This window comes from Balaenoptera borealis (genome assembly GCF_965194805.1).
Source record: "Balaenoptera borealis genome assembly, chromosome: 12".
Classification (NCBI taxonomy): domain Eukaryota; kingdom Metazoa; phylum Chordata; class Mammalia; order Artiodactyla; family Balaenopteridae; genus Balaenoptera; species Balaenoptera borealis.
The window spans coordinates 79,928,261-79,956,138 of NC_138869.1; the positions used below are offsets into that span (position 1 = coordinate 79,928,261).

Here is a 27,878-nt window from a genome sequence, read left to right on the forward strand (position 1 = left end):
GTTCTTAGTAGGGTCAAAAGAGAAATAGGATGTATGTTTTTTTAAAAAAAAGTATAATAAATACAACTAATAGAATTCCTAGCTAGGAAGAAAGTGCTGGGAAAAATCCTGCCTAAGGATCTGGTCAAAATGACTCATCTCCAGAGTTAGGTGTCCTATGGTTTTGACAAATGACATCCTTCTAATGTGAAAAGGCATTCCTGTGTCTTCTTGCTGGTGGGAAAATAGTTAGATGCTGAGTCAGTCGTGGGCAAAATTGTGACATCTAACTTGGAGGATCAGAAACTAGTATTTGGTGCCTGTAAATCCTGGCCCCAGTCTTCATTTTGCCAACAAAACTGTACTCAGCGGAAAACCTTTGTGAAGGGTGTTTTGATTTCCCTTTCATCGTCAGATTTTGAGAGCTCTTTATCACTGTTGCTTGTACTCAAAATAGAAGTGCAAAAGAAATCAAGGCAAAGTGCTGAAATGTGCATATTTGTGAGTAATATAATATTTTCTGTGTCATTTATACACTTACAGAATTTCTACTAAAATGTCACCCAAGAGTTTTATTTATCCCTCTGTATATTAGCCCTTATTATATCAAGAGTAAATCATAGCACAAAATGCTATGTGAATAGCCCTGAGATTGCAATGCTTAATTTCTCAGCTTCACCCTCAGTTTAAATAACACCTTTTTATCCAGAGTTTTCAAAGGGACTTCCAAACATTTGGAATTAAATGGAACTTTCCCTTGTTTCCTAAGACAGTGGTCCTCAAAGTGAGGCAGCAGCAGCACCCAGAACTTGTCAGAAATAGAAATTCTCAAGCCCCTTCCCAGATATACTTATCAAGAACTCTAGGGCTAGGGCCCAGGATTCCATGTTCTAACAAGCCCCCCATCCCAGCTAATTCTGATGCTCACACCAGTTTGAGGGCCACTGGTCTAAGAGAACAGAACTATAGCAACACAGAGGAGTGAAATGATTGAGATATCCAATGGTCAGAGGTCAGAAAAGGTCATGGCCTTTTCATTTATGTTCACTGTTTCTACTGTGGGTTAATTTCCTTTGTGCCATTGCTTTCCAAATGGACCAAGGGCTCTGACTTGCCTCCAAAACTCACGGTTCACTTTTGGACCCACAGACATGTCTTTCTAGGGAAACAAGCCCAACATCAAGGCCATGTCTATTTTACCCTGGGAAAAGGGTTAAAATTGGTAAATTCATTGAGGAGCTCCTAACACTAAGTGGTGGAAATGCTACTTTTAGGTCCTGGTCTTGTGATAATGGGGCACATAGAATTGACCTGGAATTAAGGGAGTATCTTCTCAGTCTGCAGAGATCATCTGTTAAGATGAGTCTAAGTGAGGAAATCAGTCAGCTCATCCCCAGTAATGAAAACCAAAGAGTTAGAGTTTATATCAAATTTGAAAGTCATGCTATTCAAAATTCTGAAAACACTTACCTGTCTTGGCAATGGGTCTAGAAGACTACAGTCATAATAATACAATATTAAAATAATAAATATTTGAATCTCCAACAGAGCCAGCCACCTGAAAGAAAAAGAAAATAAAATTGGTGTTTGGTTGTGAAAGATGCATAAATATCTACCAGTAAAGAATATCTATAAATTACACATATTTCAGAGCAAATGTGCTCTTCTTTGCAATATAAACTTTTACTATTAGAAGGATAGAGTAAAGAAGGGTAGTTGGGATGATTACATTGCTTTAAAATGTATGTAAAATGCTTAGCCAGTGGAAGCACTTAATGAATGAGATCCCAGCTCTCTCTCCTAAGTTTTAGATCTGTCCTTTCTAATATGGTAACCGGTAGCTACATGTGGCTGTTATTTAAATAAATTTAAATTTATCAAAATAAAAAATTTCAGTTCCTCAGTTGCACTAACCGCATTTTAAGTGCTCAATGGCCATAAGTGGTTACCGGCCACCATACTGAGCAGTACATATTTAGAACTTTTCTATGATCACAGAAATCTCCATTGGACAGTCCTGTCTGATTTAGACCCTTATTGCCCACTGGAAATTACTGCCTAAATGTTCTGTAGGCACCTAAAACTCCCCATAACTACCAAATATTTTCCTTTTGTAATCCTGCACTCAGTCTCCAAGTTTTTTTTTTTTTTTTTTTTTTAGAAATTCACGTTCTTTTATTTATTTATTTATTTATTTATTTATTTATTTTTGGCTGTGTTGGGTCTTCGTTTCTGTGCGAGGGCTTTCACTAGTTGTGGCAAGTGGGGACCACTCTTCATCGCGGTGCGTGGGCCTCTCACCATCGCGGCCTCTCTTGTTGCGGAGCACAGGCTCCAGACGCGCAGGCTCAGTAATTGTGGCTAACGGGCCCAGTTGCTCCGTGGCATGTGGGATCTTCCCAGACCAGGGCTCGAACCCGTGTCCCCTGCATTGGCAGGCAGATTCTCAACCACTGCGCCACCAGGGAAGCCCAGTCTCCAAGTTTTTTGATCATACACCTCTCATAATAAAATGTTTGAGCATACTCTACAATATATTGATAATCATTTATTTATAGATTGTATAGCATACAACCGTATTAGTTTATTGTCGACTTGGTAGACACATATACATAGAAATTTAAAAACCGACAAAAGTGTAGATGGAATTCTGCTACATCTCCTGGCATCCCAAGTGGGTTGTTTTGAGCTCTCCTTAGGGAAGGCAAACCATTTTAGGGGGAATGGCCCCTAATAAGTACGATTAGTCCAACATCAGAAAACTGTTCATCATCACAGACCCAATCGTCTCCATTCCCCTTCCTGTCCAGTTAGGCACCGAGGTGTTTTATCTTCCAAATGTTTCCCCAGTCCCTCTCCTTATCCCCTATCTCCAGTCCCTCCACTGCTCCCCAGTGTAGGTCTTCATCATCTATTTATGTCCTGGATTCCTGAATCACCTGGGTTTCCAGATGGGTTGCTTTGTTTCCAGTGTCACCTCTCTCCACTCTATCCTTCACTCTCCCACTAGAGTAAACTCTCTAAAACAGAAATCTATCACTGTTTCCTCATTTTACACACATGCATACATACACACACATACCACCTGTCAATGCTTCTCATTTCCTTCCAAATGCCACAGGGAACACCGCCAGCCCTTGAAGATCTGCTGCCTCCCTATTTCTCCAGACTCCTCTCCCCCATAGCTCCTCCTTGAAACCCGTGCTCTTGCCACACCGCATACTTGAGTTCCCTGAATGGCGATGTTCTCTGTTGCAAGCCCTTCCCCTGCCTGAGGCTCAGTTTCCCCTGGAGGCATTCCCTGATCTCTTGCTTCTGGGCTGAGGTGTCCTTCCTCTCCATTCCATGGCTCCCAGGGCACATTTCAGCCTTTGTATCTATTGCACTGAACTGTGATTGCTTATTGGCCATCCCTCTCCTGGGGTTATATTGTTGGGCCTTAACACAGTGCAGAGGGCTCTGCTGGTGCCTAATAATGCTGACTGAATAGATGAATAGATGATGGAAGGTGATGCCTCCATAAAGCAGATTCAATTTCCTTACCTTTCCATCCTTTTCTATGTTTCTGTGGCACTTTTAACATCCCTCAACTAACACACTTATCCTACAATCCCACTCTATTACATTAATTGTTTTCATGTCTGTCTCCCCTTATAGACTATCGTCTTCACAAAAGCAGGAACCATGTCTTATTTATCACTGAATCCTCAATGTTTGTTGATTGCATGAGTGAATGAATGAACATGAATGATCTGCTATTCATATCAGATAATTAGATTTGTTTCCCACTGGTATTCTTGAAACATCTTGCCTATATTTTACTTCAGATGAAATCTGGACCACTCCAGGTGTTGTTAGGACCTACTTGGATACCAGATCAATTCTTCACGAATATTTGTGATGTAAACTTAATCCTACCTACTTAGAAATGCTAAAGATAATTCATTCCAACTGAGTGTCAATGTCTATGAAATAGAACGTCCCAATCTTCATTGATTCGGATCAAAGTTAGCAGCGATTCCAATAAAAAGCAATTTTGCTAATTTGCAGGTTCAGAATCTCTCACAACTAAGTTTCTGTCAAACTTCTAACAAATTAGGATGTCCACTTCTGGCCATGATGGTTGTCCTCGGGACTTGAGCTTTTCAAAGCAGCCCGTGATGGGCACACCATGTCCAATTTCCTTAAGATATATCCAAATGTTTATTCTTTAGATTCTCTACAGAATGACTGACTATCCCCTTAACGTTATGGGCACATTAAAGACTTCATTTTGTTCTGTGAGACAAGCCATTGGACAGTTTTAAACAAATTTGAATTAAGTTTTAAAAGGATCATTTGGCTGCTACATTGAGAATAAAATATAATGTGATGCTAGAAGACTGATTAGGAAGCCATTATAATCTTCCAGGCGATGGAAAGTGGTGACTTGGACCAGGATGATGGAATAGTCATGGTTAGCATCTGTATGTACTTTGTAGGATAGGCTGATGGTTTGCATGGCAGATGTGAAAAACATAAAGAGTCAAGGACGACTCCAAGTTTTTGGCCTGAGGAAATGCAAGGATATAGCAGTGGGGAAGGCTGAAGGAGGAACACGTTGAAGAGCTCACTTCTGGACCTGTTCAGGGCAGCTTGCTATAGACCAGTGCCTCGGAGACATCCAATGGAGATGTTGAGTGGAGGTTGGGGAGGAGCCTGGTGTTTGGGTGGGGATTCAATCAGGGCTGGAGGTACAAGAGATATAAATACAGAGTCATCGCTATTCAGACAATTATTTAAAGCCAAGGGACAGGATGAAGTCACTTAAATAGAAAAAAATAAGAAATCTGAGGAGAGAGCCCTGGGGCAGTCCAAAATTTGGAGGTTAGAAATGTGAAGAAGATGAGCAAAGGAGCCTGAGAAGTAGCCAAACGGGTAGGAAAATGGAAAGAGAGTGATTATCTCCAAAGCCCCGTGAAGAAGGCGTTTCACGGAGGCCGCGAATTCCCTATCTAATGGGAAAGGTGGCAACGAGTACCCACGTGTAAAATGAAACATTAACATTCCCGCTTACATAAAACAGCCAATTCTTCTCAGTCCTTAGCACCCTTCCTAGAAGTAAATTAGATGAGCTCACTAACCGGACATTTTGTGTTTGGTAGAATAAGCAGCGACTTCCCGATATTCAGCGGTTACCTGGCAGCAGTAGAAAAATGCTTGCTAATTTTGCATTTGTGAGTTATAAAACCGTTTTTGGATAAAGGTTCTCCTTTATCCAAACAAATCCTATTTTCTTAGAACTCTGTTTTCAGCCCTTCTCTAACTTTAGCTTGCCATGACCGGAGGGCTTCTCTGAACTCAGCCCCCTGGGGAAAATGTGCCTGGTATCCTTCCTCTCCAGTCCCTGGAGCAGAGGCACCGCGGCAATAAGGACAATGGACCATTTGGCGGGGTAGGTGGGGCCGTTCCAGGGAAGAAGTCCCTCCAGTCAGAGGGTAACCAAGGCACAGACTTAGAAGGGGCCCTGGAACACCTAGGGGCCTGCAAGTTGTCTACTCCCTGTAGAAGGGGGCTTGAATGTGTCATGTGACAGTGTTGGGACTTTGACCCTGAACATACAACAGACCTTGTGAATAAATTGTACTGAAAAATTATACTTATATGTGAAAATGAAGGTTCTTTAAACATTATTATACATAAGAGGCCCTCAATGAATATTTCCTCTATCACGCAAATAAGTCATGTAAACAAGAAATAGTTCCTATGCTATTTAAGAGCACACATTGAACTATTTTAGAAACATAATGCATGTTTTGATTAGAAATAGAGCTAATGTTTATCAGTTCATTAAAACAGTTTTCCACTAGAACCTGTAAGCGTTTCCTTAACTAACTTTAGTCCCTGTGATGTTCTTAAAAATCATAAAACTGAATTTCCTTTAAGGTAAAACTATAGTTCAGGCTTTTGACCAACTAATTCTGTGTGCATGGTGAGGCTTTAGTATTTTTCTTCTTTTATTTTTGAGGGTTAAGTTAGTTCAGTTATTAAATTAGTATTAGTTATTGAAATAGTATAAATATTAATATTACATTTACATTTACTATCATTTCTAAACATTTTGCTATTCTGGTTAAAAAAAAAAGTAAGATGAGTTAATAATACAGATAATAAAGTAATATGTGCTAAAACTCTTATTTTCTCCAAATCCAAATATTTGGATATTCTAGCAGAATTACCTAAATTATCCACTAAATAAAGTTAATTTTTTTGCAACGGCAAAAAATAAATTGTGCTTTCAAGCCTTTACCATGTTCCTGAATTTTGTTCGATGTCTAAAACATCAGGGACTAACACATACATACCTGTGACATTAAAAGCTCCGTTACTCCAAAGAAAATGAGCCTCATAAATCCGTATTTTTACAAAAGCTCCTCAGAAGCAAGCTGAGCTATGTTCATGCTAGGAATGTTTTCTTAATACTTCTAATGTCAAAACAGTGAAAATAATGAGGCATATTATTTATAATATGTATTTTTTACACTTACAAGAACATTACACATCTACAAATAAAGCTCATTAAAATATAAACATGTTGAAAACTCCTTAAATACTGAGTACTTGTGTGTTTTCCCCGTTTGTAAATAAATGTTCAAGCTACACAGAACACAAAGGCCTACCCTTTGTGAGGACTCTACCCTCACATTGCTAGTAATGCACATGGAGAGATGGGAAAGGTAACAATGTAAGACAAATGTGGAAACAGAAGGGCTACGGAGATTTGGGGTCTGGAGCAAGCACTGTAACCCAGAGTTGACCAGCTCTATGTGGAGGTGACACCTGAGCTAGACCTGGATGGAAGGACAGGCTTCAATAAGTAGACATGTTGAGTGGGGGCATTCTAGGCCCAGTATAGAGTGAGAGTGAGGGGAGGAATGGGCATGGTAGTCAGGGGACAACTGGTAGACCCTCTGGGGTGGGCGCTCCCACATGTTCAGAAAGATGTGTCTGTGTCAGATTTTTGGAGAGTCTGGAGTTCTAGGCTGATGAGTTTGGCTGGCAGGCAGTGGTGCCAGTGTCTTAACAAGAAAGTGACAATTAGAGCTAATTATTTAAGGAAAATTCATCTGTATGTAGTGAGTAAGATGAATTGAAAGAAGAGATAATACAGCTGGGGGAAGGGTAAGAAAATGATGACATCACCTGGGGCATGACGACCTGGTTTAGGAGGTGGGAGTAGACACGGCGGGCCGAGAAGAGGGAGGAGCAAAGGGGGCTCCAGAAGCCCAGACCTAGGAGATCAGTGAGACATGGAAGAGAAACCGAGAGTACAGGAGGAATGCTAGGGTTAGCGGTAAGTAAGGATTTTAGTTTTAGATGTCTTGATTTTGAGACTGAATCCCTCTTTCCCTTTTTAAAAGAAAACTTCTCTCTTTTTTTCCTACTAGACGTCATTGCGGGCAGTGCCAGCATGGGCTGGAAAACTGCCACTGTTGCCAGGAGCAGGGGCTCTGAAGTATATTCCTAGTTGCTACCAGCTGCAGCTTATGAAAATAGAATGATCTTGCCCTGGAATTCAGAGAAGGCAGCATACAGACATACTTTCACAGGCATCCTTCATTGAAGCATGGCTATTCAAGTTAAAGGGGAAGTACTTTTCCCACAACCTCATCCCCTTTAAGAAATCTTATAGGAAAATAAAAACCTATAAGACAGGAGGCAAAATAATCTAGACCAGTGTTTCTCACACTTTAGCATGCATCAGAATCACATGGAAAAGCTTGTTCAAACGCAAGTTGCTTGGCCGACCCCCAGAGTTTCTGACTTAGTAGGTCTGGGGAAGGGCAGCCCAATTTGCATTTTTCACAAGTTTCCATGTAATGTTATTACTGGTGGTCTGGGGATCATACTTTAGAATCACTGATCTAGAGGCACTTGACAAGCAGAAAGGGGAAAAATATGTTAAAAGATGTAGTTTATCAAACCTTTTAGTTTCAGCACACAAAGTTAAAATTACCAAGAATACCTCAGCTACACAGGAAACATTATGGCTGGGGCACCAAACGTTTGATTGGGAATGATGGTGTGGGCAAAATCTGGAAGAGTGAGCAGAGAGATGATGGTCCTAAATACGGGGAAGCAAATCCAGAATAAAATAAGAACAGGATTAGGGTAAACTGGAAGAGCAGGAAAAGAAGAAAAGATGTGAGAAAGAGAAGAGAAGGGAATGGGATATTTAGAAGGGGGAAAAGTTGGAGAGAAAGCAGTTGAGGAAGCAAAGAGGAAAGGTCTGGAGGACCTCAGGGCTTCTTGACTTGAGATACCGTTTTCTGTTTCACTGGGGAGATGAGAATCACGTCCTAGTGGGAGTACTGTCTCTGAGGTCACTGCTTTTCAGAGAGGCAGGCAGGATTATTTTAACGATGAACCTCCTAGAAGAAAAACTCCCCTATGTACGAACTATGAGCTAGACACTGGACACCTCTTTCTAAAGCTTCTTATTCAAGAAGAGGGCAAAGGAACATTACTGCCTTCATTAAGATGAATTACCCACCAAATAGAATTGATCTTGTGCTATATCTTAAATTCCAGACCCTCCAGGAGGAAAAATTTAAGAAGTGACATTTGTTTTTGTTTACTTTGGTGATATACCCAGAGTAAATGAAACTCCACCCCCTTACAAAGCCCAAGCTATTTAGAAAGCTATTAACTGATGTGGTTAGTATATGTTAATACAATATTTCACGGAGTTCAACAGATCTTGAAAGAAAGCTTTTGCTTTTAAGGAAATTATATATTACTTAGGACGCTTTTGGTTGCAAGTGACAGAAAACCCCATTAGACTGGTTTCTGTATTGAAGGGACTGTATCGATTTATGTACCTGAAAAACCTAGAGCTGGTGCTGGCCTCAGGCAGAGATCACTCCGACGGCTCAATGATGTTACCATGAAGCCAGTTCGCCTCTGCTGCTCTGCTCTATGGTACCAACTTCATCCTGCTTTTATAGTCTCAAAATAGCTGCCGACAGTTTCTGGGGCCAAGTGCTTCATTAGTCACATCCTACAGGGAATGATTATTTCTGACCCAGAAGTCTCAACAGAAACTTTCACTTGGTAGTTAATTGTACTGCTTAAAACACAAGGCAAGACTAAAATCAATCACTATGGGAAGGGAGGGAGGGCACAGGGATGGGATGTGAGAATTGGCTTAGGGGACAGTTCTTCACTCCTATAGTGCTGGGGGCGGAATCAGCACCTCAGCATCCCACGAATCTCCAAATGAAAATTAGGGCAATTAGCAAGGAAGAAGAAGACATTAATGATGGAGAGATAATAACCCACGGGCAATTGTGATATGGCACAGTTTTAATTCCAGTCCTCTTTTCCTAGGAGCTGAAACTTCTTTCTGAAAAACAGAGAGACCAACCTTATCAAAGAGCAGTAACTCAGTTTGATGAGGGGAGAAAGCCCATGAAAAAAAAAAAAAAAAGTGGTGGGGAGATACCCAGCCCAAAGTGCCCTTTCTTTCTCTCCAACAGCTACAAATCCTGTGCAGGTATCCCGTGCACGACTGAGAGGCTAGCGATCTACTTGGTAAATAAAGGAAAAGAGGGTCCTTTCTGACATTTTTGGAGCAGAAATGAACATGTTTTATTTTAGAAGCACTTTGGCCTAAGTACCAAAAATCACTCTGGTTTGCAAGGCAGATGTAGAGAACAAACGTATGGACACCAAAGGGGGAAAGCGGGGGTGGGGGGGTGATGGTGGTCGGGTGAATTGGGAGACTGGGATTGACATATATACACTAATATGTATAAAACAGATAACTAATAAGAACCTGCTGTATAAAAAATAAATTAAAAACAAATCACTCTGGAATTTGCTGCTTCTGTTCTTGACAGACTTAAATCTTAGCCTCCTAATGAAGTGTCAGAATGAAATGGCTGGGAAAGTAATGACTGCGATTTCACCAATGGTTTCTGCGCTCCTTTGAGTGAGTCATTGCCCCTCAGTAAAGCAGAAAGGAGAGAGAAGCAGGGCTAGAAGTTAATAAAGGATCCGGCAGCCTCGCTCAGTCTTGGAGTTAACTACATCCGCTCTTCCCACTCTCGACCCTTTTCACATCCCCTCCAGGACATGTGCATGGCCATAGTGAAAATGTTAGGGCAATATTATATTAGTAAACCCAGTTCATTCCGTTCCAGTTACCAACTGGAGTTGAGGGGATGCGTTTGTTTACGTAACAAATTCCTCAGAATATGAATTGAATTCGCAACTTCTCATGAAATCCATAGGGACTGGTGCTCACTCCTCAAGAGCAATCAGCTATCTCTAAGTATAGTGCTTCTCAAATACAAGATTGCGCAAAGATATTTTACTGAATAAGGCACAATTATTAAAATTACATTATCATTAATCTAATAAACATATAGAAACTACTGTACTCAGAGCTTCACAAACCCCAAATATAGAGTTGCCTTGCTACCACTAACATATAGGTACATTACATTCCTGCGAGCACTTAATTTTTTTTCTACCCGCAACGTTTGATACCACTGCCTTTCAGGAAGGTATGCTTTCTTTTGTGCTGTTTAGTAATTATTTTCATCTAGTCCATAAAGCCTTTTCCAGTGCCCTTTCCTCTGAGTTCCTATGGCAATTATGATATAGATCAGTCCTCTGGCATTTCTCAAGTGCCATCTTATGCTATTAAGTAGAGCTTGTTTTTCATGTTGCTATGTCTCATCTCTCCAACTGCATTATAAGCAATTCAGGAATGTTATGTGTCTTTGAATCTCCCTAGTGTTTAATAAGGTGTCTTGAGTTAGATTATAAGCTCCTTGAGGGAAGGGACTTCATCCATTATTTTGTTTTCCAAGGTAACTCCTAGAACTCTACCCTGACATATAGCATACAATTGATAAGTATTTATTGAACGAAGGAAATCATATTAATACTAGGTGCTCAAGAGATAATTGGTGGGTTGAATAATAGTACTACTAACCTACTATCAGCTGGACCTATGTTTGAATTAATTTTCCAACAGCGATATGATTTTCATTAGTAATTCAAGATAAGTCCATGACTTTATGACCTAGTACTGCCCTAGGATACATGAAGAACCCAAACACACAAAAAAGTAGAAATCACAGTTTTTATCCCTGAGGAATCCATGTTTCATTTCCATGTCTCAAGTACTGCAGCCTTCCTCTTATTACACCCTTTTCTTATCCAAGCATGCCTTTGTAAGGGGGTTATCTTGCCAAAGATTAGGGCTATTGTTTTACACTGGAATTTAACCCATATCAGTTAGCACAATGATACAGCCAACTGGGATCCTCTTGCAGGGATGGGAACCAAGGAAAATCAGGGCTGTTGGCTTTGGTGTGCATTCCAGGGGGTGGGAATGGCAAGCACATCCCTTTCTGCTAAGATCATCAACTCTCAGAGACACCCACTGGAAATCCCCTGTCCTATTCCTCCATCTAAATTCACAGTTAAGAGGAAAATGTCCACTCTTCATTTCGCATACTCCCATGGCTGGTAAAGTCTAGTAGTTCGTGTGCTTTCTCCTGTTTGTTTTTCTGCAAAATCACTAGACTTCTCCAGCAGTAGATTTACTGACAAGGGGTCCCTTCCACTACAGGGAAGTGGCTAGCAAGGGGTTTACCCTCCACATATATTTTCTGAACTCCCATCATTCAGAGGAGGAACTCTAGTTCTTTCATTCTGCTTTTTGGTTGGCAGATGATGGAAGCACTGAGTTCTTATTTAGTGTTCACTTGGGAGAGGGGCTCTCAGACTGCCTCAGTGGCCTGAACACCAAGGGGCAACAGCTGCAAGGCCACAAGACTGTTTTCTTGACGAACTTTGATTGTCATCTACTTCCTAGGCAACTTTCTCTGACTCACTAAGTATTTGGTACATGAGAAAATAAATTGGCTTGAGGTACACAAACTAAGAATGGGTGCAATTTTCTAGGGATTATACTAAGGGTTTGTGGGATTAACTTTCTAGTGTAAAGATCTATCTTGGCATATGTTGTCCAAATGAAGTCATTCACCTTCCTGAACAATTTTCTGTTTTGTCTGTTTTTTTAAAAAAGTGTTTCATGAGTTGGCTGTTTAAAATAAGTAACAGGAAAATTATGGACTATTAAAAATAGAAGCTTAATAGAAAACTAGATTAAGAAGGTTTTTAAAAATTAAGTCATATTTATTCAACATTCATATTTAACCTGTAGATTTTGGTTATATGATTTTGGTTATATAATATGTTTTGCTGCACTTCACACTCAAAAGTTTTCAAAGGAAAACTTAATATCTTGTCCCCAAAATTGCTCCTGTTCCTAATTTCCCTATTTCTACCATCTCTTCCAGCCACCTAGATTCAAAGCTACAGCATTCCTCAAATCCTCCCTCTCGTCTGGTCACTGTTTCTAATCATCTTCCAAATCCGCTAGATTGCACCACTCCATGTCTCTCACATGGAATGTCAGCATGCCCCACTCTAGTCTGCTCTACCCAAAACTTTTTAATACTTCATTAGTGCCTTGTGAGCTGTGTACCTAGGTATTAAAGGGCCTTCCCGGTTGGGCCAATGTACCTTTTCAGTCTGGCTTCTTGCCACCACTTGTAATCTGGTCTCAGTAACAGTAAAACCATAACCCCTAACCTACATACCCCTGTACTAAATGACCCCTCGATCACTATTCCCTCAGTCTGGAAGTTCATCCAACCCTTCAAAGGCCACTCTCCCAAGAAAATCATCTAAGATCACCCTGACCAGATACACCCTCTCTCTTGAATCCGCACAGCGTGATGCTTGGCCATCTCTCACCCTGCGTTCCTTGCAGTTATTTATGAACTCGATATGGTATCCTCCTCGCCTTCTCCAAGACATCCTCTCCTGAGGGCTGAGAACATGTCTTACTCTTGCCCAAAGCTTCTGCAGTACCCAGGACACTGCCTTACATATAGTACAAGCTCGGTACATTGAAAAATGTATAGTTTCTATATAAATAATATACTATTGATTGAGGTGAAATGTCATGGTCCCCTCTTTTGTACCCATTACTGTCAAACTCAAGCAAATGTCTGTCAGCCTCAAAAGATATCACTGTAATGTCCTAACAGCCCCTCTTAGAAACCATAGTCATCAGTTAATCCTTGACCATTGGCCCATACTACATGCTTCATTGCAAAGCATTTCAGTTCTTGGTCTAAAATACTTCTAGCTCAATTTCAAAGATGCTTATAGTAAACTCTTTAGTTACAACTGGGAATATATTTAAAGGGACCTGAAAAAAAGTAATATCTAACATTTATAGAAGACCTATTCTTACAACATTGATATTGGTGACAAAAATAATAAATGTACTATTGGTTTAAGAACTGCTTTTCTGGGCTTCCCGGGTGCGCAGTGGTTAGGAATCCGCCTGCCAATGAGGGACACGTGTTCGATCCCTGCCCGGGAAGATCCCACATGCTGCGGAGCAACTAAGCCCGTGCGCCACAACTACTGAGCCTGCGCTCTAGAGCCCGGGAGCCACAACTACTGAAGCCCGTGCGCCTAGAGCCCGTGCTCCGCAACAAGAGAAGCCACCGCAATGAGAAGCCCGTGCACTGCAAGGAGGAGTGGCCTCCGCTCGCTGCAGCTAGAGAAAGCCCGCGCACAGCAACGAAGACCCAATGCAGCCAAAAACAAAAACAAATAAATAAATAAATTTTTTAAAAAAACTGCTTTTCTAAAGTAAAAATAATATGAGAAAGGGTGAGCATGATGGGTTTTTGTAGTTATTGTTTGTTTTTGTTGGTTATACTATTCCCTTAAAGTATCTGACACTCAATTATAATGTTAACTTTGGAGTTTTTTGGTGGGTATGTCAGCATGCTTTCAGATCTAACCAATGAAACCTCCAACTCAAACTGCCTTAAAAATAAGTGAACATTTATTACATATATATGTAATATATATTATTAATAAAAAACATTTATTATCTAACATAACAGGAAGTAGAGAAGCTCCTCAAAACTGATGATTCAGTGGCACATGACATCTCATGGACCAGGCTCTTCCCATATCTCTACTCTGTGTCCACAGACTCCAAACCATCCTAAAGCTTATTCCTCTTGAACTGGCTCTTAGCAACAACTGGAGCTAGCTACCTGCTTGCTTGTTCACTTCCAACGGGGGAGGACAGAGGGGGCCTCTCTCCTAACGGTGAAAGAAAAAAGTCTCTCCTTTCAGTCTGATTGGCCAGTTTAAGTCAAGGACCTACCCCAGGATGAATAGTTGTCTCCAGGGAAACACCAGGCACAAATCTGCTTACCCCTCAGCTTCTAGAATAACTTCTAAGAAGGAAGATAGAATTTCCATGGTTGGCTAAGGCTAATTAAAACCACTTTGGGGGAGGTGTCAATTATGAAAAGCAAGTTGATATTATAAAACATAAAACAAAGGAGGAGTTGAACGGATGCTGTTGAGTAAGTCACAATTGCAAATATGGATTGGTAATTATGTTCAAACAACAAAGACAATTGCCTTAAGAAAGTACAATATTTCGAATATAGAATTTTTAAAGGATTTGTATGTTCACTCTGTGAGATTTTGTTACAAATAGGTACCAACATTTCTCCAACAGAACCATCACCAACAAGGAAATGGGATTTATTTAATGTAGGCTGTAAGTTTTATGAGATCAGGGACCATGTCCATCTTCCTCAGTGCTCTATCCCTAATGCCTAGCAGAGGGCCTGGTACAGGTGAGATGTTCAGAAAGGTTTCTTCTTGAATAAATAAACAGTAGATAATTTGCCCTAGAACAGGGCATCACATTGAAGAGGAGGCCTGGGTGCCACATTAATTTAACTCGAAAAGATATCAAAGTCAACTTTTTACAGAACCAAACTAATTCAATAAAGAAAAACCACCCAGTAAGCTGCTTTCATGCTCAAAGTTAAAGATGTTCTGTAATCCCAGCAGATGTCCGTGCTAATGTTGTTGTTCAATAAATATTATTCTTCTATCTATATCTTTAAAAAAAGTAGAACTCAAACCACTTCAAATTATCCTTATAGAAAAGCTGAGCATTTGAAACACAAACCCAGCTTTCATCTGGCAGCTGCAACTATAATATTTTATTCTCACAAGGTCTCCTATCAGAAGCCACTGCAGACATTCCCACAAAGACATCGCACAATATGAGGGCCAATCAAACAGAATGTGGTCTCCTAGATTTCCCTGTACTTTTGATAATAGAGAAAAGAGGGATTAAACCAAAGCTTTCCCCCTCCAAGCCCTCGTCTTTCTGCAGACTTTCTGGATAAATGTGCCCCAGCTGTCGCACTGACCTTCCAGGACACTGGTACTTCCCACTCCCAAATGCCATGAAGCAGTCCAAGAAAGCATGCTTCTCTAAATTTGCCTTTTTCCAACGTTCCTGTGGGAAGAAAACATTTTTTTTCTAAATCAGTCTTATATAAATAAGCTTAACTTTATTTCTCTAGGCTAAAAATGATCTTGTACAGCTAATCCTTGCATATAAAGTTGCAGGGTTGTTAGTAATTTTTTCCAACCTGTTATTAATATCAGCCACAATTATGTTTTTGGAATGGGAACTAATAAATAAAAAGGTTTAAAAAGAACTTTAAGTGGTAAATGTAAATGATAATGTAAATCAACCACAGAATTGACCTCAGAAGAGGAAGAATATTTATAATAAGGCCTCAGGCTCCATCATAAAATTGCCCTAGGTAATAAATTTAGTAATGAGACACTGACAGCCCTCCCTGTTGGAGAAAGCTTGGTCTGCAGAATTAATACATCTGGATGCCATTTTTGACAGATTTACCTAAAGGCAGAGAATGGACTAAATGACCTCTTAAGATTTTGTTTAGCCCTGTAACTCCCCAGTTCTAAGAAATAGCAGAACACAGTTTTAATTTGCTTCATTTTTATTTTTGTACTCCTTGGAAACCAATAACAGAAGCAATTGCCTGAAGAACATGAAATATGGCTTCTATCAGAACCAAGCATATTTACTTTTAACATGTCCTGCTGGTTTCAGACAAAAATTTATTTTAAAGTTGGTGAAGCTTATTCCAAAAACTTTTCTATCTGATTTGTAAATGTTATGACATCTATATTACAAATCTAGTCTGTGCTTTGTAGCCTTAGTTACCAGAGAAGTATGGCTGCTTAATGATATAGCCCTAGTTAATTTATGAACTCATACTCCTGGCATAAAGAGGAAATCCAAGGACAATGTATACTGAAAGAGACAACTTACAGGCTTGAACAGGTCAGGTTCAGGAAAATACTTTGGATTTCTATGTAGCCAAAATGGAGACAACATCAACAAGTCACCAGAAGGAACGGTATAATTCTATAACAGAAAAATGGCTCCAAGTCATGTTTTGAGATCTGCTTTAATGAGAGCTAGGGTCACTAAAAATAATCCTACAACCATATTACCATATTAGAGAGAAGACATATACATCGTATAATCAATGGTGAGAAAATCTCTTTCCTAGATGGCTCATTTCTATTTTCCAATGTAGGCAATTACTGATGTCTAATTCTGATGATCAGTTATACATACATATATCTTTGGTTACATGGGGGAAGATAGAGATACACGTGAAAATTTTAGAAACTGGTCTAAGTCCACTGTAATGCAGCTTTTAATGTTTGATATTGGAGTTTGCAGCAAGTGGTCTTGATGATGGAAACCACAGTGGATTCCCAGGTTCTAGAACAGAAAAAACTAACTCTGAGACAGGACACTGGCCATACTGGCACTGAGAACAGGGGCAGTGGGTGTTCTGTCCTTGGGGATGCTGATGACAGTGTCAGGGCAGGGGCAGTGGATTCTGTTTGTTTGTTTCACTCTAGCAGCAGCTGTTAGGGCAGAAGGAAGTTGAAGACAACTGCTTAGGAAGAAATGGGACAAAGCAAGTGTTGTGGGCTTATTGGGTTGGTTTCACATTTGAGGTCTCAGTGGTTGTGAAACTGATGATAAACGGTATGTTTCCTCAAGCAGCAGAGTCTGCAAGATCCTTCTCCATTCACATTATAATAGATTTTCATGATATATAAACTATACCAAGAGCTAAAAACTATGTCACAAAATCATCTTTACATCACCTTGTTCAGGGACCAGAGGACAAAGAGCACCCGCAAGGTGTGAGATCGCTAGAGAGCTACCATCTCTATGGAGGTGAAGACGTTTTATTAGTAACTCCCTTTGCCAAGCATCAGAATCCACATCTGTTTAATCCTGCGTAATTTTGAAGTGTCCTCAAGATATTTGCAAAACACTTACTTTAAGTTTATGTATCTAGAACAGTAGCATGTTACAATTGAAAACATGTTTTTTTAGGCGAGCAGGGAGTGGAGTATGGGGAGGGGCCATCGTTTTTTAACCCAAGAGAACCCCTGTTGACTCCGATGGTTGCTGAGTATTACTTGAGTTTGGTAATTTCAGTGCCAGGATTGCTGGAGTGAGTCAGGTCAAGATAGGAAGAGATGGAGACTTTTGCTCATGCCCTCTTACCATTTTTAAAGTGGAAAAGACCTGTGAGATCCCAGTCTTGTGTGTTTGTTCTACCTCTGCTGGAACTGAGGCTAGAGGGGTCCTGATTGGCTCTGAAATCAGCGGGGGAGGGCCCTGATAGGTGTGGGGGCAGCCCTGGGCCAGGCATCTAGTCAGGGCAGCTGCTGCCCTAGCCCTCCCCCCACCCTCCCCACAGCCCTCTTCAGTGGCTGCTGACCTAGGATCGTGATGTGGAGATGCTGACTGCTGCAGCCTACAAAGCGGGGTAGTAGAGGAAGACTTCAAAGGCAGCCTCGGGAACAGCATTCACACTAGCAACAGGGAGGAGACCAGACAGAAGTTCCTGTTGCAGCAGCAAATGCCAGGCGGATGAGTGGCAGAAAAGGGTGTGAGAGCTGGTTGTATCAAAGGAATCCTCTGAGCAAACGGACATCGTTATGTCCGGGCCAAACAGTCCTGTCTTTGTTAACATGGCACATGAAGAGAAAGATCAAGAGGGAGACAAAACAGTCAGAGAACCAGGGCATAGATCACTAGGAAGTGGAAGTCACAGCTTCTCTGTGTTGGCAATAATGACACCTGTCAGGTAGACAGAAATGAACTTGCTAGCCCACCCCACAGGGATGCTGTGAGGCCAGATGAACTTCATCTGCTAGTCCAGAGATTGGCTTTTCTTGAAGAGGGAAGAGAAGAAGGATTCTCTGTTGTAACTCAAGAAGGATGCTAAGACCAAAGTGAATGCAAGGAATGCAGACTCTTACTTCAAGAAAAGAGGAGTCCTGTAAAGGCAAAGCATCCATTGGAGGAGCCCCAAAGCACATTCTTTCTCTCCAGCTCTTGGCCAGGAGCTTGTTTGGTGTTAGTTGTTTTAAAAAAAAAAAAAAAAAGTACTTTAAAAATTAAAAGTATATTCTTTTGTGTAATAAAAACTGCTTTCTAGAAATTTTGGAAAATACAGAAAAATGGAAAAAACTAGAAAAGAAAACAACAAGAGTGCTGGCAACAAAAGACAGTTATCAATTGGCTAGACTTCCCTCCAGTACTTTTACCTAATAACAGTAGTTTAGCTTTTTGGGTTTTTTTATTGTTGTTTTTAAATATAGTTTGTTGTTTCTATATACTGATAAATATTGTTTACATATATAAATACCTAGTATATACATATTGTTTTTATCCTACTGAATAAATAATTTTTGACTCTTACATTGTTCACTTGATATTATAGCATAAGTATTATTTTTATATTGTATACTCATTTAAAATAATTTTCTCTCCAGTGGCTTCTTAATCAATCATTCGCTACTATTTTTGCTATAATAAATAATGCCATCACAAACATCTTCTTCCACAAAGCATTGTTCATATAAAATCTTTTAACATATATATTCAGAAGACATAGGAGTATACATGTCCTATGTCTTCTGAACATCTAAGGCTATTAATACATGTTGCTCAACTGTTTCCTCAAATTTTGTAGCAAGATATGTTTCTAACTAAATATATGAGAGTATCAATTTCACTGCCCTCTCATCTGCTAATCTGACATTTTAAATAGGTTTTTTTTGATTGCTGTTTAAAAGTTTATGTCTTTGCTGAGTATTTTCCATGTTCTTATTTTCTTCTATAAAACTTTTGTGCTCATGTCCTATCCTCATTTATCTATATATATTAGTTTTTTACTTATTGATCTGTGAATTCATTAAATATTAAAATTATTAACCCTTGAATTGTACTTATACAGACATTTATTCTTAATTTTTGGCTGACATTTAATTTAGGTTATACTTTAAAAAATAGGACATGTTAAATTTTGATATGGTACAGTGTGTTCATCTGCTTTGTGGTTTCATTGATTAATCCTAAACATAAGAAGCCCTCTTCTCTCCACAACAGTGGCTTTCAAAGGTGGCTTAGGGTCTTCTGGGAGTCCCAAGACATTTTCAGAGAATCTGCCAGATCAAAAACCATTCCTGGGTAAAAGACTTATTCCAAGTATAGGATAGACGAATGGATTTTACTGTAACTGAGTACAAAAAATTCATTAATATATTTTTAGATTGCAGCAAACTTTTAAGAAAGTACCTCTGTTGAGTTTTAGTGTAGTATCAAAGAATAGCCGCAGAAATATCTGAAAAGGCTAATAAAATACTCCTTCCTTTTTTGGTTACATGTCTGTGTGAGGCTGAATCTTCTTCATTTCCATCAATAGGAAACAATATATCACAACAACTGATTGTAGACACATATGTGGGAATTCAGATTTCTTCTATTAGCAAAAGGCATCAGAGAGATTTGCAAACACTTAAAATGATGCTATTCTTCTACATTTTTTGTGTTTTGAAAAATATAGTTATGTTTCATAAAAACCACACTATCTGGGGACTTCCCTGGCAGTCCAGTGGTTAAGACTTTGCCTTCCAATGCAGGGCGTGTGGGTTCAATCCCTGGTCGGGGAGCTAAGATCCCACATGCCTCGCTCCAAAAAACCAAAACATAAAACAGAAGCAATATTGTAACAATTCAATAAAGACTTTAAAAATGGTCCACATCAAAAAAAAATCTTAAAAAAAACCCCCACACAATTATTTTAATATGTATTAGATTTCTTATTATTTTTAAAATGAATTGTTAAATAAATATTTTAATAATTTCTCAGCTTTAGTTTCTAAAACAGTAAATATTGATAGATATAACTTATATAGACAAAAGTTCTTTGGGGTTCTTAATAATTCTGTAGGGAACAAAGGGGCCCTGAAGCCAAAAAGTTTGAGAACTACTACTCTAGAAGTTAAAAAAATACCCACTTTTAGACAGTCACCCAAAACCATATATTAATCTCATTGCTCTTCATGGACTTACAATGATTCATTTACCCAATATTAAATTCTTCTGCACAAGGGGGTTTGTTTCTTTCTTATCTATCTAGTCAGTTACATTGATCCAAATATCTGGTCTGACACCAGTATCATGCCATTTTAATTACTGTAGTTTTGCTACATGTTTTAACATCTTAAGAAGATAATTAACATTCCTTAATTATTCATATTTTCCAACACTCTTTTTGGTTAATTCTTTCCTGGGTATTCTTGCAGATTAACTTGGTACTAAATATGAAACCTTGTAAAGAGAGCACAAGTAGAAGTTTAAGAGTTTTGGAAAGGTGGCATAATAAAGAGAAGGAAGGAATACAGTAAACCAAAGAAACCAGTGTTTGTCCATTCTCACTTATTCCAAAAAAATATAGAGAGGAATGATTACAGGAGCAAAAATAAATATTCTGTTCAGACTGTGATAAATATCCTGTTCAGATTCCATTAGGAAAGAGCAGTGGAGAATACTTCCAGCATTCATAGCAAGGAACCTTGACCTGTTGTCTAACTGGTCAAAACATAGATGATCCCATCTGAAATGATTTTTATGATCCAAATTCCTGGGAACATATTAATATATTCAGCAAAGACATTCCACCTGTTTTAGAAAATATTTGAAGCTTAAAAGAACCAAGTCATATGAATTTATACTAAGGAAATAATCGGTAATGTGCACAAATATTTAGCTATAGGAATGTTAATCTTTGCACTGTTTATAATAGTGAAAGAATGGAAGCCACATACATATTCAAGAACATTGAACTGATTTTAAATTTTATTTGATGTCCATATATTAGATTATGCTGTAATTCAAAATGATGTGGATGTCTTTTATTGATACAGAAAACTATTTGGGATCTATTATTAAATAAAATAAAAGCAGGTTGTGAGAAAATTAGCTTTGTGTGACTCCAATTTATTTTTTTAATGCACATACTACAGGAAAAATTTCTGAAATTATAATAATAACAAATGTTCATAGTGGTTATCTCTAACTTGCAAGATTCTAAGCAATTTTTAATTTCTTCCTTGAGCTTCTTTTTATGGTCTTTGTTTCCCCCTAATTACCATACTTTGCTTGTGTAATAAGAAAAAAAACGGTTCCATTTATTATTTTTAAAGTCTCAACTCTGTAGGGTGAACATCACAGTGATTAGTTTGGGCCTCCTAAGAGGAAAGGCAGTGTTTATTTTGTGTACAGAAGAAATAGCAGGTACAGGAACCACTGCACCTTTTATAAATATTAAAAAGATGTCAAAAATAATGAAAGGAAATGCTGGAACATTCTGGGATGATAGCAGCCTGAGTACGTGTTTGTGGGGTTGCGCTACCACTAACAGAGGCATAACTGCTGCTGCGAGGGCTTGGAAGGCACCTTGGATGCTTCTGAGCCTCATGTCCTCTAGGAAGAACGTGTGGGTGTGAGGAAGGAGAAGTAAGAGACTATGAATTTTTAAAATAATTTATCAAATTGTTTTGGATATCTATTATTTTTAATTAAAATATTTTATTGGGAATCCATAGGTGTTGGACCTATAAAATAGTCCAGTTTTGTAAAAGTATTTTAGGCAGTGAATCATAAATGTGTTCATACCCTTGGACCAGTAATCCACTACGAAAGCATAATTCAATGATAATCCTTAAAAAAGAAAATGTACTAGGCACAAAGATACAAATAATTACCATATTAAAAACAAAGAAAACTACCTAAACTCTCAAGAGTCAGGAATTAATTAAATATTTAAGCTATCAACTCAATGTACTATTAATGTGGCCTTGAAATAAATATGAAAACTCCTTAGATGCATGAAATGTGAAGAATAGTGTATAAAAAAAAATGTTAATGACAGATTTACACTGTAATGAAACAGGTTTCTATATTGATGTCACAACATTGCAGATACAAGGTCAACACACAAAAATCAACTATATTCCTACAGACAAGTAATGTACAATGGAGAATCAAAGTTTTAAAAAATACCATTTACAGGGCTTCCCTGGTGGGGCAGTGGTTGGGAATCCGCCTGCCAATGCAGGGAACACGGGTTCAAACCCTGGTCCGGGAGGATCCCACATGCTGCAGAGCAACCAAGCCTGTGTGCCACAACTACTAAGCCTGTGCTCTAGAGCCCGTGAGCCACAACTACTGAGCCCGCGTGTCACAACTACTGAAGCCCGTGCGCCTAGAGCCCGTGCTCCGCAACAAGAGAAGCCACCGCAATGAGAAGCCCGCGCACCGCAACGGAGAGGAGCCCCCGCTCGCCATAGCTAGAGAAAGCCCACACACAGCAACAAAGACCCAAACGCAGCCAAATAGAAAATAAATAAATAAAAAGAAAAGAAAACCCCACTTTATTACAATAAATAAATAAATGAATAAAAATTAAAAATACCATTTCCAAAAGCTCCAAAATAACGGAAATACTTAGGTATTAATCTAACAAAACTTGTATAGGATCTATATGCTTAAAATAACAATCAAAATACCCACTTATTTGTCAAATAACTATTCTGCATTTCAGCTAATTTACTACTACCCAGAATATAAATAAGGCTTACTAAAAGTTCAATAACAATTATAGTAATATTCAAAGTAATAAAGTAAGGTAATAAACACATTGCTCTACTTAATTGCACCAGGTTGACTATTTCCTCTCAATACAGAATATATATATTCTTTTATTACATATATAAATTTATATATATTTAAATTTATAAATATTTAAATATATATATTCTCTTATAGTCATAGCTTAAAGTAATTGATAATTTGATTATTTAAAAGCAAAAACTGTTAAAATCCCGCTGAAACTGAATGCTACAATCTACATAAGATCAGTTAAATAAACTATGTTTTTTTTCGGATTTAGCAAGTTGCAACTTGTAACAAATTCGGATTTTTTTGTCTCTTTTGAATTCTATTACTACAAAATTTTCTTGATTTTAATCCAAGCACTCTTAAGCCATGGGGAAGAAAAGCTAACAAGAGAGGAGGGCTGACTAATTATAATCTATCTGGATAATTTAGGTCCCAAATCATTCCTTAAAAAAAATTTTTTTTTTGTTCTGCCTGAATGATTCACCAAATATTGAACTGAACGTTTGCCACATGCACATACCTTTCATGGTGCACTTGAGAATATTCTCCTACTTTGCCCATAGAGAGGACCTCACTCTGTCACTAATTCCTAATATCAGTTTCTATTACCCATGGCATTCCTGCTATCTGTTCCTGTATCTGTGATCTGAACTGTCTTCCAGTTATCCTAAAGGACTTCCCTCACACACTCAATTCCTCAACCTGTTCCAACTCAGGAATACTCATTGGTTGGTTCAGCAGAGGAAACACTATCTGACCCTCCTGCCTGATTGAAATAGGATTATACTAATTCTGATATAGAATCACATAGCCAAAATGATTACGAAAGGCTTATCTTTTAGCTAAAATAGTTGCCAATAGATAGATATCTATATTAACAAACTGGTGCTGCACAACTCTTATTAGTAACCTATTCTAGGGTCACATAGTACTTCATGGAACTTAAGAAATTATCTAATAATAAATGGGCAAAATATCTACTTTTTTCCCCCCAGAAGGTTCATTATTTTAAAACAAAACCAATGCTTACCAAAATTTTAACTGGCTTCAGCACTTTTCTAGTAATGACACCAGGGGCTCTTAAACGAATGGTTTCCAAAATACACCATTTAATTAGAGGGAGTTTCTTCAAGTCATCCTCAGACACTTTAATCTTATCTTTACCTGGAAAGAGAATTTAAAAAAAAAAAAAAAAAAGATGGACTTAAAGAGGCCAGAAAATGATTTTATGTAAGCTATTTAAGTTAAATACTGTCTCTGATATCAGGTGTTAATATTATTATTACTTTTGCATACCAAGTTTAGTAAGTTATTGACTCTTTTTATCATTTTCTTCTTACCAAGATAAAATGTATGGCATATAAAACTAAACCAGTGTTGATTACTGTAATGTAATGGATTGGTATCCAACCTTCTCACAGTCCTATGGCTATCAGATGACTAAGATAGTCCCTGTCATAAAGTTGTTCAGTTTTTACTCATTTCTTTGTTTCTTGTCCAAATTCTCATTCCACTTAAGGAAAGAGCAATAAAATATCGGCATCAAAAGTACGAAGTAAGAGATCTGAGAAGCCACCTGACTTACTACTTCTATCTCTTCCCTGCTGATTTGTTTTTGTTTTTGTTTTTTAATCATACATTTCAGAAAGCCCAAAAAGAATATTAGGAAAGGGGTGATGGGACACATGTATTTCATCTGGAATGATGAGCTCTCTAAACACAGGTACATCAAACATTCCTACTGTAAGTTGCATACCTTAGCTAATATTTAGATTGAAGTGACCTGGAAAAGGATTGCGGTTGATCTTTCTATGGAACAACATATGGTCAGGGCCTTCAGTCAAATGAGACAGTTTAATTAATGATATTTCAAGTAAAATGTTTACATTTTGAAAATTACTTTAAACAACTCAGCTTTCAATTTTGACAGTATTTGCTTAATAAAAGTCAACAACATGGTCAGTTTAAGTCAACTTTCACATTTTCCTCCCAACTGTACTGGGCATGAGTGGATGAGAGTGGAATGTGGGTCTCCAGCCACATTTCTCTTTGACTCTGGATGAGGCTTGTCCTAAAGCTAGCCCATCCTGCAGAAGAGGGCTGGGTGGGTGCTGCCTGGGAGACCTTCTCTGTCAGTACAGGTGGAATTCCTGAGGAGTCAGAAGCAAATGTGTCTGGTTAGTGGAGTCTGGGAACTAGGGTTTTTGAGCTCTGGTTCTATTAATTCCCATAGGGGCGTCTATACACTCCATTAAACTTGACAGATTTTTGAGCACTGAGCAAGAGCCAGGAGTTGAGTCAGGCTCCACTAGGGTTACAACAATGAAGGCATTCTCGCAATACACTCAGTCTAGGAGGTAAGAAACGAACACACAGTTAACAGGTACACCATGCAGGCAAGGAAACCGTTCTATGAGATATAAAATATTTGAAGATAGTTAAAAGCAGGGAAGGTGTTGAAATGCAGGATAACAAATTTTAGAACATCAACTTAAAAATGTATGAGGGGATCTGAGTTTCTTTTAGAGTGTACTTGAGTGAAAAAAAAAGAAAAAGAAGACCATTGTCTACATGGCAGGTGACCGACAACCTATTAGAAAACTAAGGAAAACTCTCCAAGGGAGAAATAAATGGCAGATGGGACTTTTAAGAACAGAAAATTCAACTTTATGTCATATACTCAATTTTAAGTTATTTCTGGCTACTGTGTAATTTTCCCTTTCCTTGTCTTATATTTTTAATATTTTAATAAAGTCAGCTAACACACACCTTAAGTTAACACTTGGGGAAATAAAGATCTGGGTATGTCCAGGAAGCAATGCAATATGGAAAAGAGGCAGAACTGCAGAAGGGATAAGAGCGGAAGTGGAGAAATCAGGAAATGCGAGACTGGAAGTCATGAGAAATTCCGAGAGGCACAGGCCTCCACTTCTGTCCGTCTCCATCACTTCTCCCTCCAAAGATCCCTAGAACTCTGTGAGGGAGTTCAGACCAATTTCACCTTTATCTTGGAAACCAAGGTGACCCCAGCAAATGAGGGCCCTTGCCGAATGGACATTACAAATAAATTAGCAGTAACCTACAATTCAGATTCTAAATCTTACTTTAAAAAAGGTTTTTCTCTTTAAAAATCTATTTAGAGCATCTACATTAGACAAATTCACCAAACAATCCCTCTACTTATTTTTTGTATTTTACTTTACTGAAGCTATAGGATATAGAAAATAAATATTTCTCTAATTGATCAAGGATAAATGACTACCATGGGTCAGATTTTGTGTTTGAAATCAGATCTGTGTGACTCCAAAGTGACCAACCTATTACGAGACAGGCATAATTCTGGCCTTGAAAAAGGACTCTGGACTCTGGTAATAGTGAAGTTTCTGACCTTCTTTTGGAGAAAAAGTTTTTTATGAATTATTCTTAGGAGACTAATTGAATTATAAAGTGCAAAAAAAATGTTCTGTATTATACAATAAAGAAACAAAAGCTTGTTCTGAGTTGAAAACAAAATCTATTATGACCTACAAATGTAGAAGAGATGTAGACTACACTTGGAAAATAAATGTTTTGAAAAAATATTTTTAGTTTCTCAAGTCCCAGTGTGATGTAGGAAAAATAAGGTAGTATTCTCAGACTAGACAAAGAAAAAGAAAAAGATGCTGTTTTCAAACAACATCTTTAGTTTAGAGACCTTTCTTATTATAACTCTTAGAAATAGCTCTGTACCCATACTGTACATATTTCAATGCACATCTGTGGTTTGTTCTTCCAGTGTTTTGACTCTAAAATTAGAAGGCGCCACTTGGAAGAATGCCAAGGTAATCATCAAAAGGGCTAGGGCCTGATGGAGATGGGGACCAGTACAAAGGCAGCCGGGGAAGAAACTATGGGTGATTTGGGGAAAAATTCAGAAGCCATCTGTTTAATTCTTGGCACAAATGCAATAAAAGTCAAACCAAATCATAGGATATTTGAAACCAAATAAAAGGATGAGTCTTGAGTTCAGAAATAGCAAAGAATGTTTCTAAAATATTCTGTATAGTTTTGGGTTTCCGCAGGCATGACAAGCAGTTAGAACACAGTAACTGTAATTTATATTTGTTAAGGATATATAATAGATCAAAATTCTACTACTTCAACCATTTATTCACTCAATATATACTTGCTTCATATCTGTTACATGTTAGCCCAAGCATAGGTGCTGTAAGAGATAGGAAGAGAATAATACTAATTTATTGACCATCTAATGTCACCAATATGTTGGACCACTTCATTTATTCCTCATCACAATCTGCCAGCCATCAAGTTTTCATGTGTCCAAGGAGAAGCTTGAAAGTGTCAGAGCAGCCTTCAAACCTATGTCTGTCTACACTAAAAGCCCTTACCCTTGCTCCCTGGGTCCCAGTGCCTCCCCTGAGAGGAGAAACGAATAAGAAAGACACAGTCACTGTTTTAAAGGAGCTTGGACATAAGGACACAAAATAATATCTGGATACAAATAACTATAATATAAGTTTCATAAGAGAGGATTTGAGGCTCAATGGCATTCATCCCCTCTTGCCTAGGGCTGGAGTTTCAGCTAAGCCTGGAAGGATGAGTAGCACTCACCCAGGCAGAAAGAAAAGTAACTTAAATTCCAAAATTAATTATAAAAATATGATTTCTTGGACCTAAAAAAAAGGAACATGAATCAAACAGGATCATTAAAGTAGGTCCTTTGTTGAGAGATGACTCCTCTGTCTCCTTCATATTTCAAGCTCCCTCCCCTTCACACACACACACACACACACACACATTTATTCAATAAATAAATACATAAAATACAAAAATTCTGTTCCTATAGTCCTGAAGTAACATTATATCAAGATTTAACTAATCATTTTGGGAAAAT

At 38.4% G+C, this 27,878-nt stretch overlaps 1 protein-coding gene and 1 long non-coding RNA gene across 2 annotated transcripts in view; one reads left to right on the top strand and one right to left on the bottom strand.

Annotated features, from left to right (window-relative positions):
- Positions 1-27,878, top strand: part of LOC309608188 — a 72,023-nt gene that overhangs the window by 16,230 nt on the left and 27,915 nt on the right. The window lies entirely within an intron of this gene.
- CYP39A1 (cytochrome P450 family 39 subfamily A member 1) overlaps positions 1-27,878 on the bottom strand; it is a 68,960-nt gene that overhangs the window by 2,653 nt on the left and 38,429 nt on the right. Inside the window, exons 8-11 of the mRNA XM_082347626.1 lie at positions 24,015-24,148; positions 16,250-16,345; positions 15,312-15,400; positions 1,450-1,537 (exon numbers count right to left, since the gene is read on the bottom strand). Coding sequence (XP_082203752.1) covers positions 1,450-1,537; positions 15,312-15,400; positions 16,250-16,345; positions 24,015-24,148 — 407 coding nt within the window. The remainder of the gene's footprint in view (positions 1-1,449; positions 1,538-15,311; positions 15,401-16,249; positions 16,346-24,014; positions 24,149-27,878) is intronic.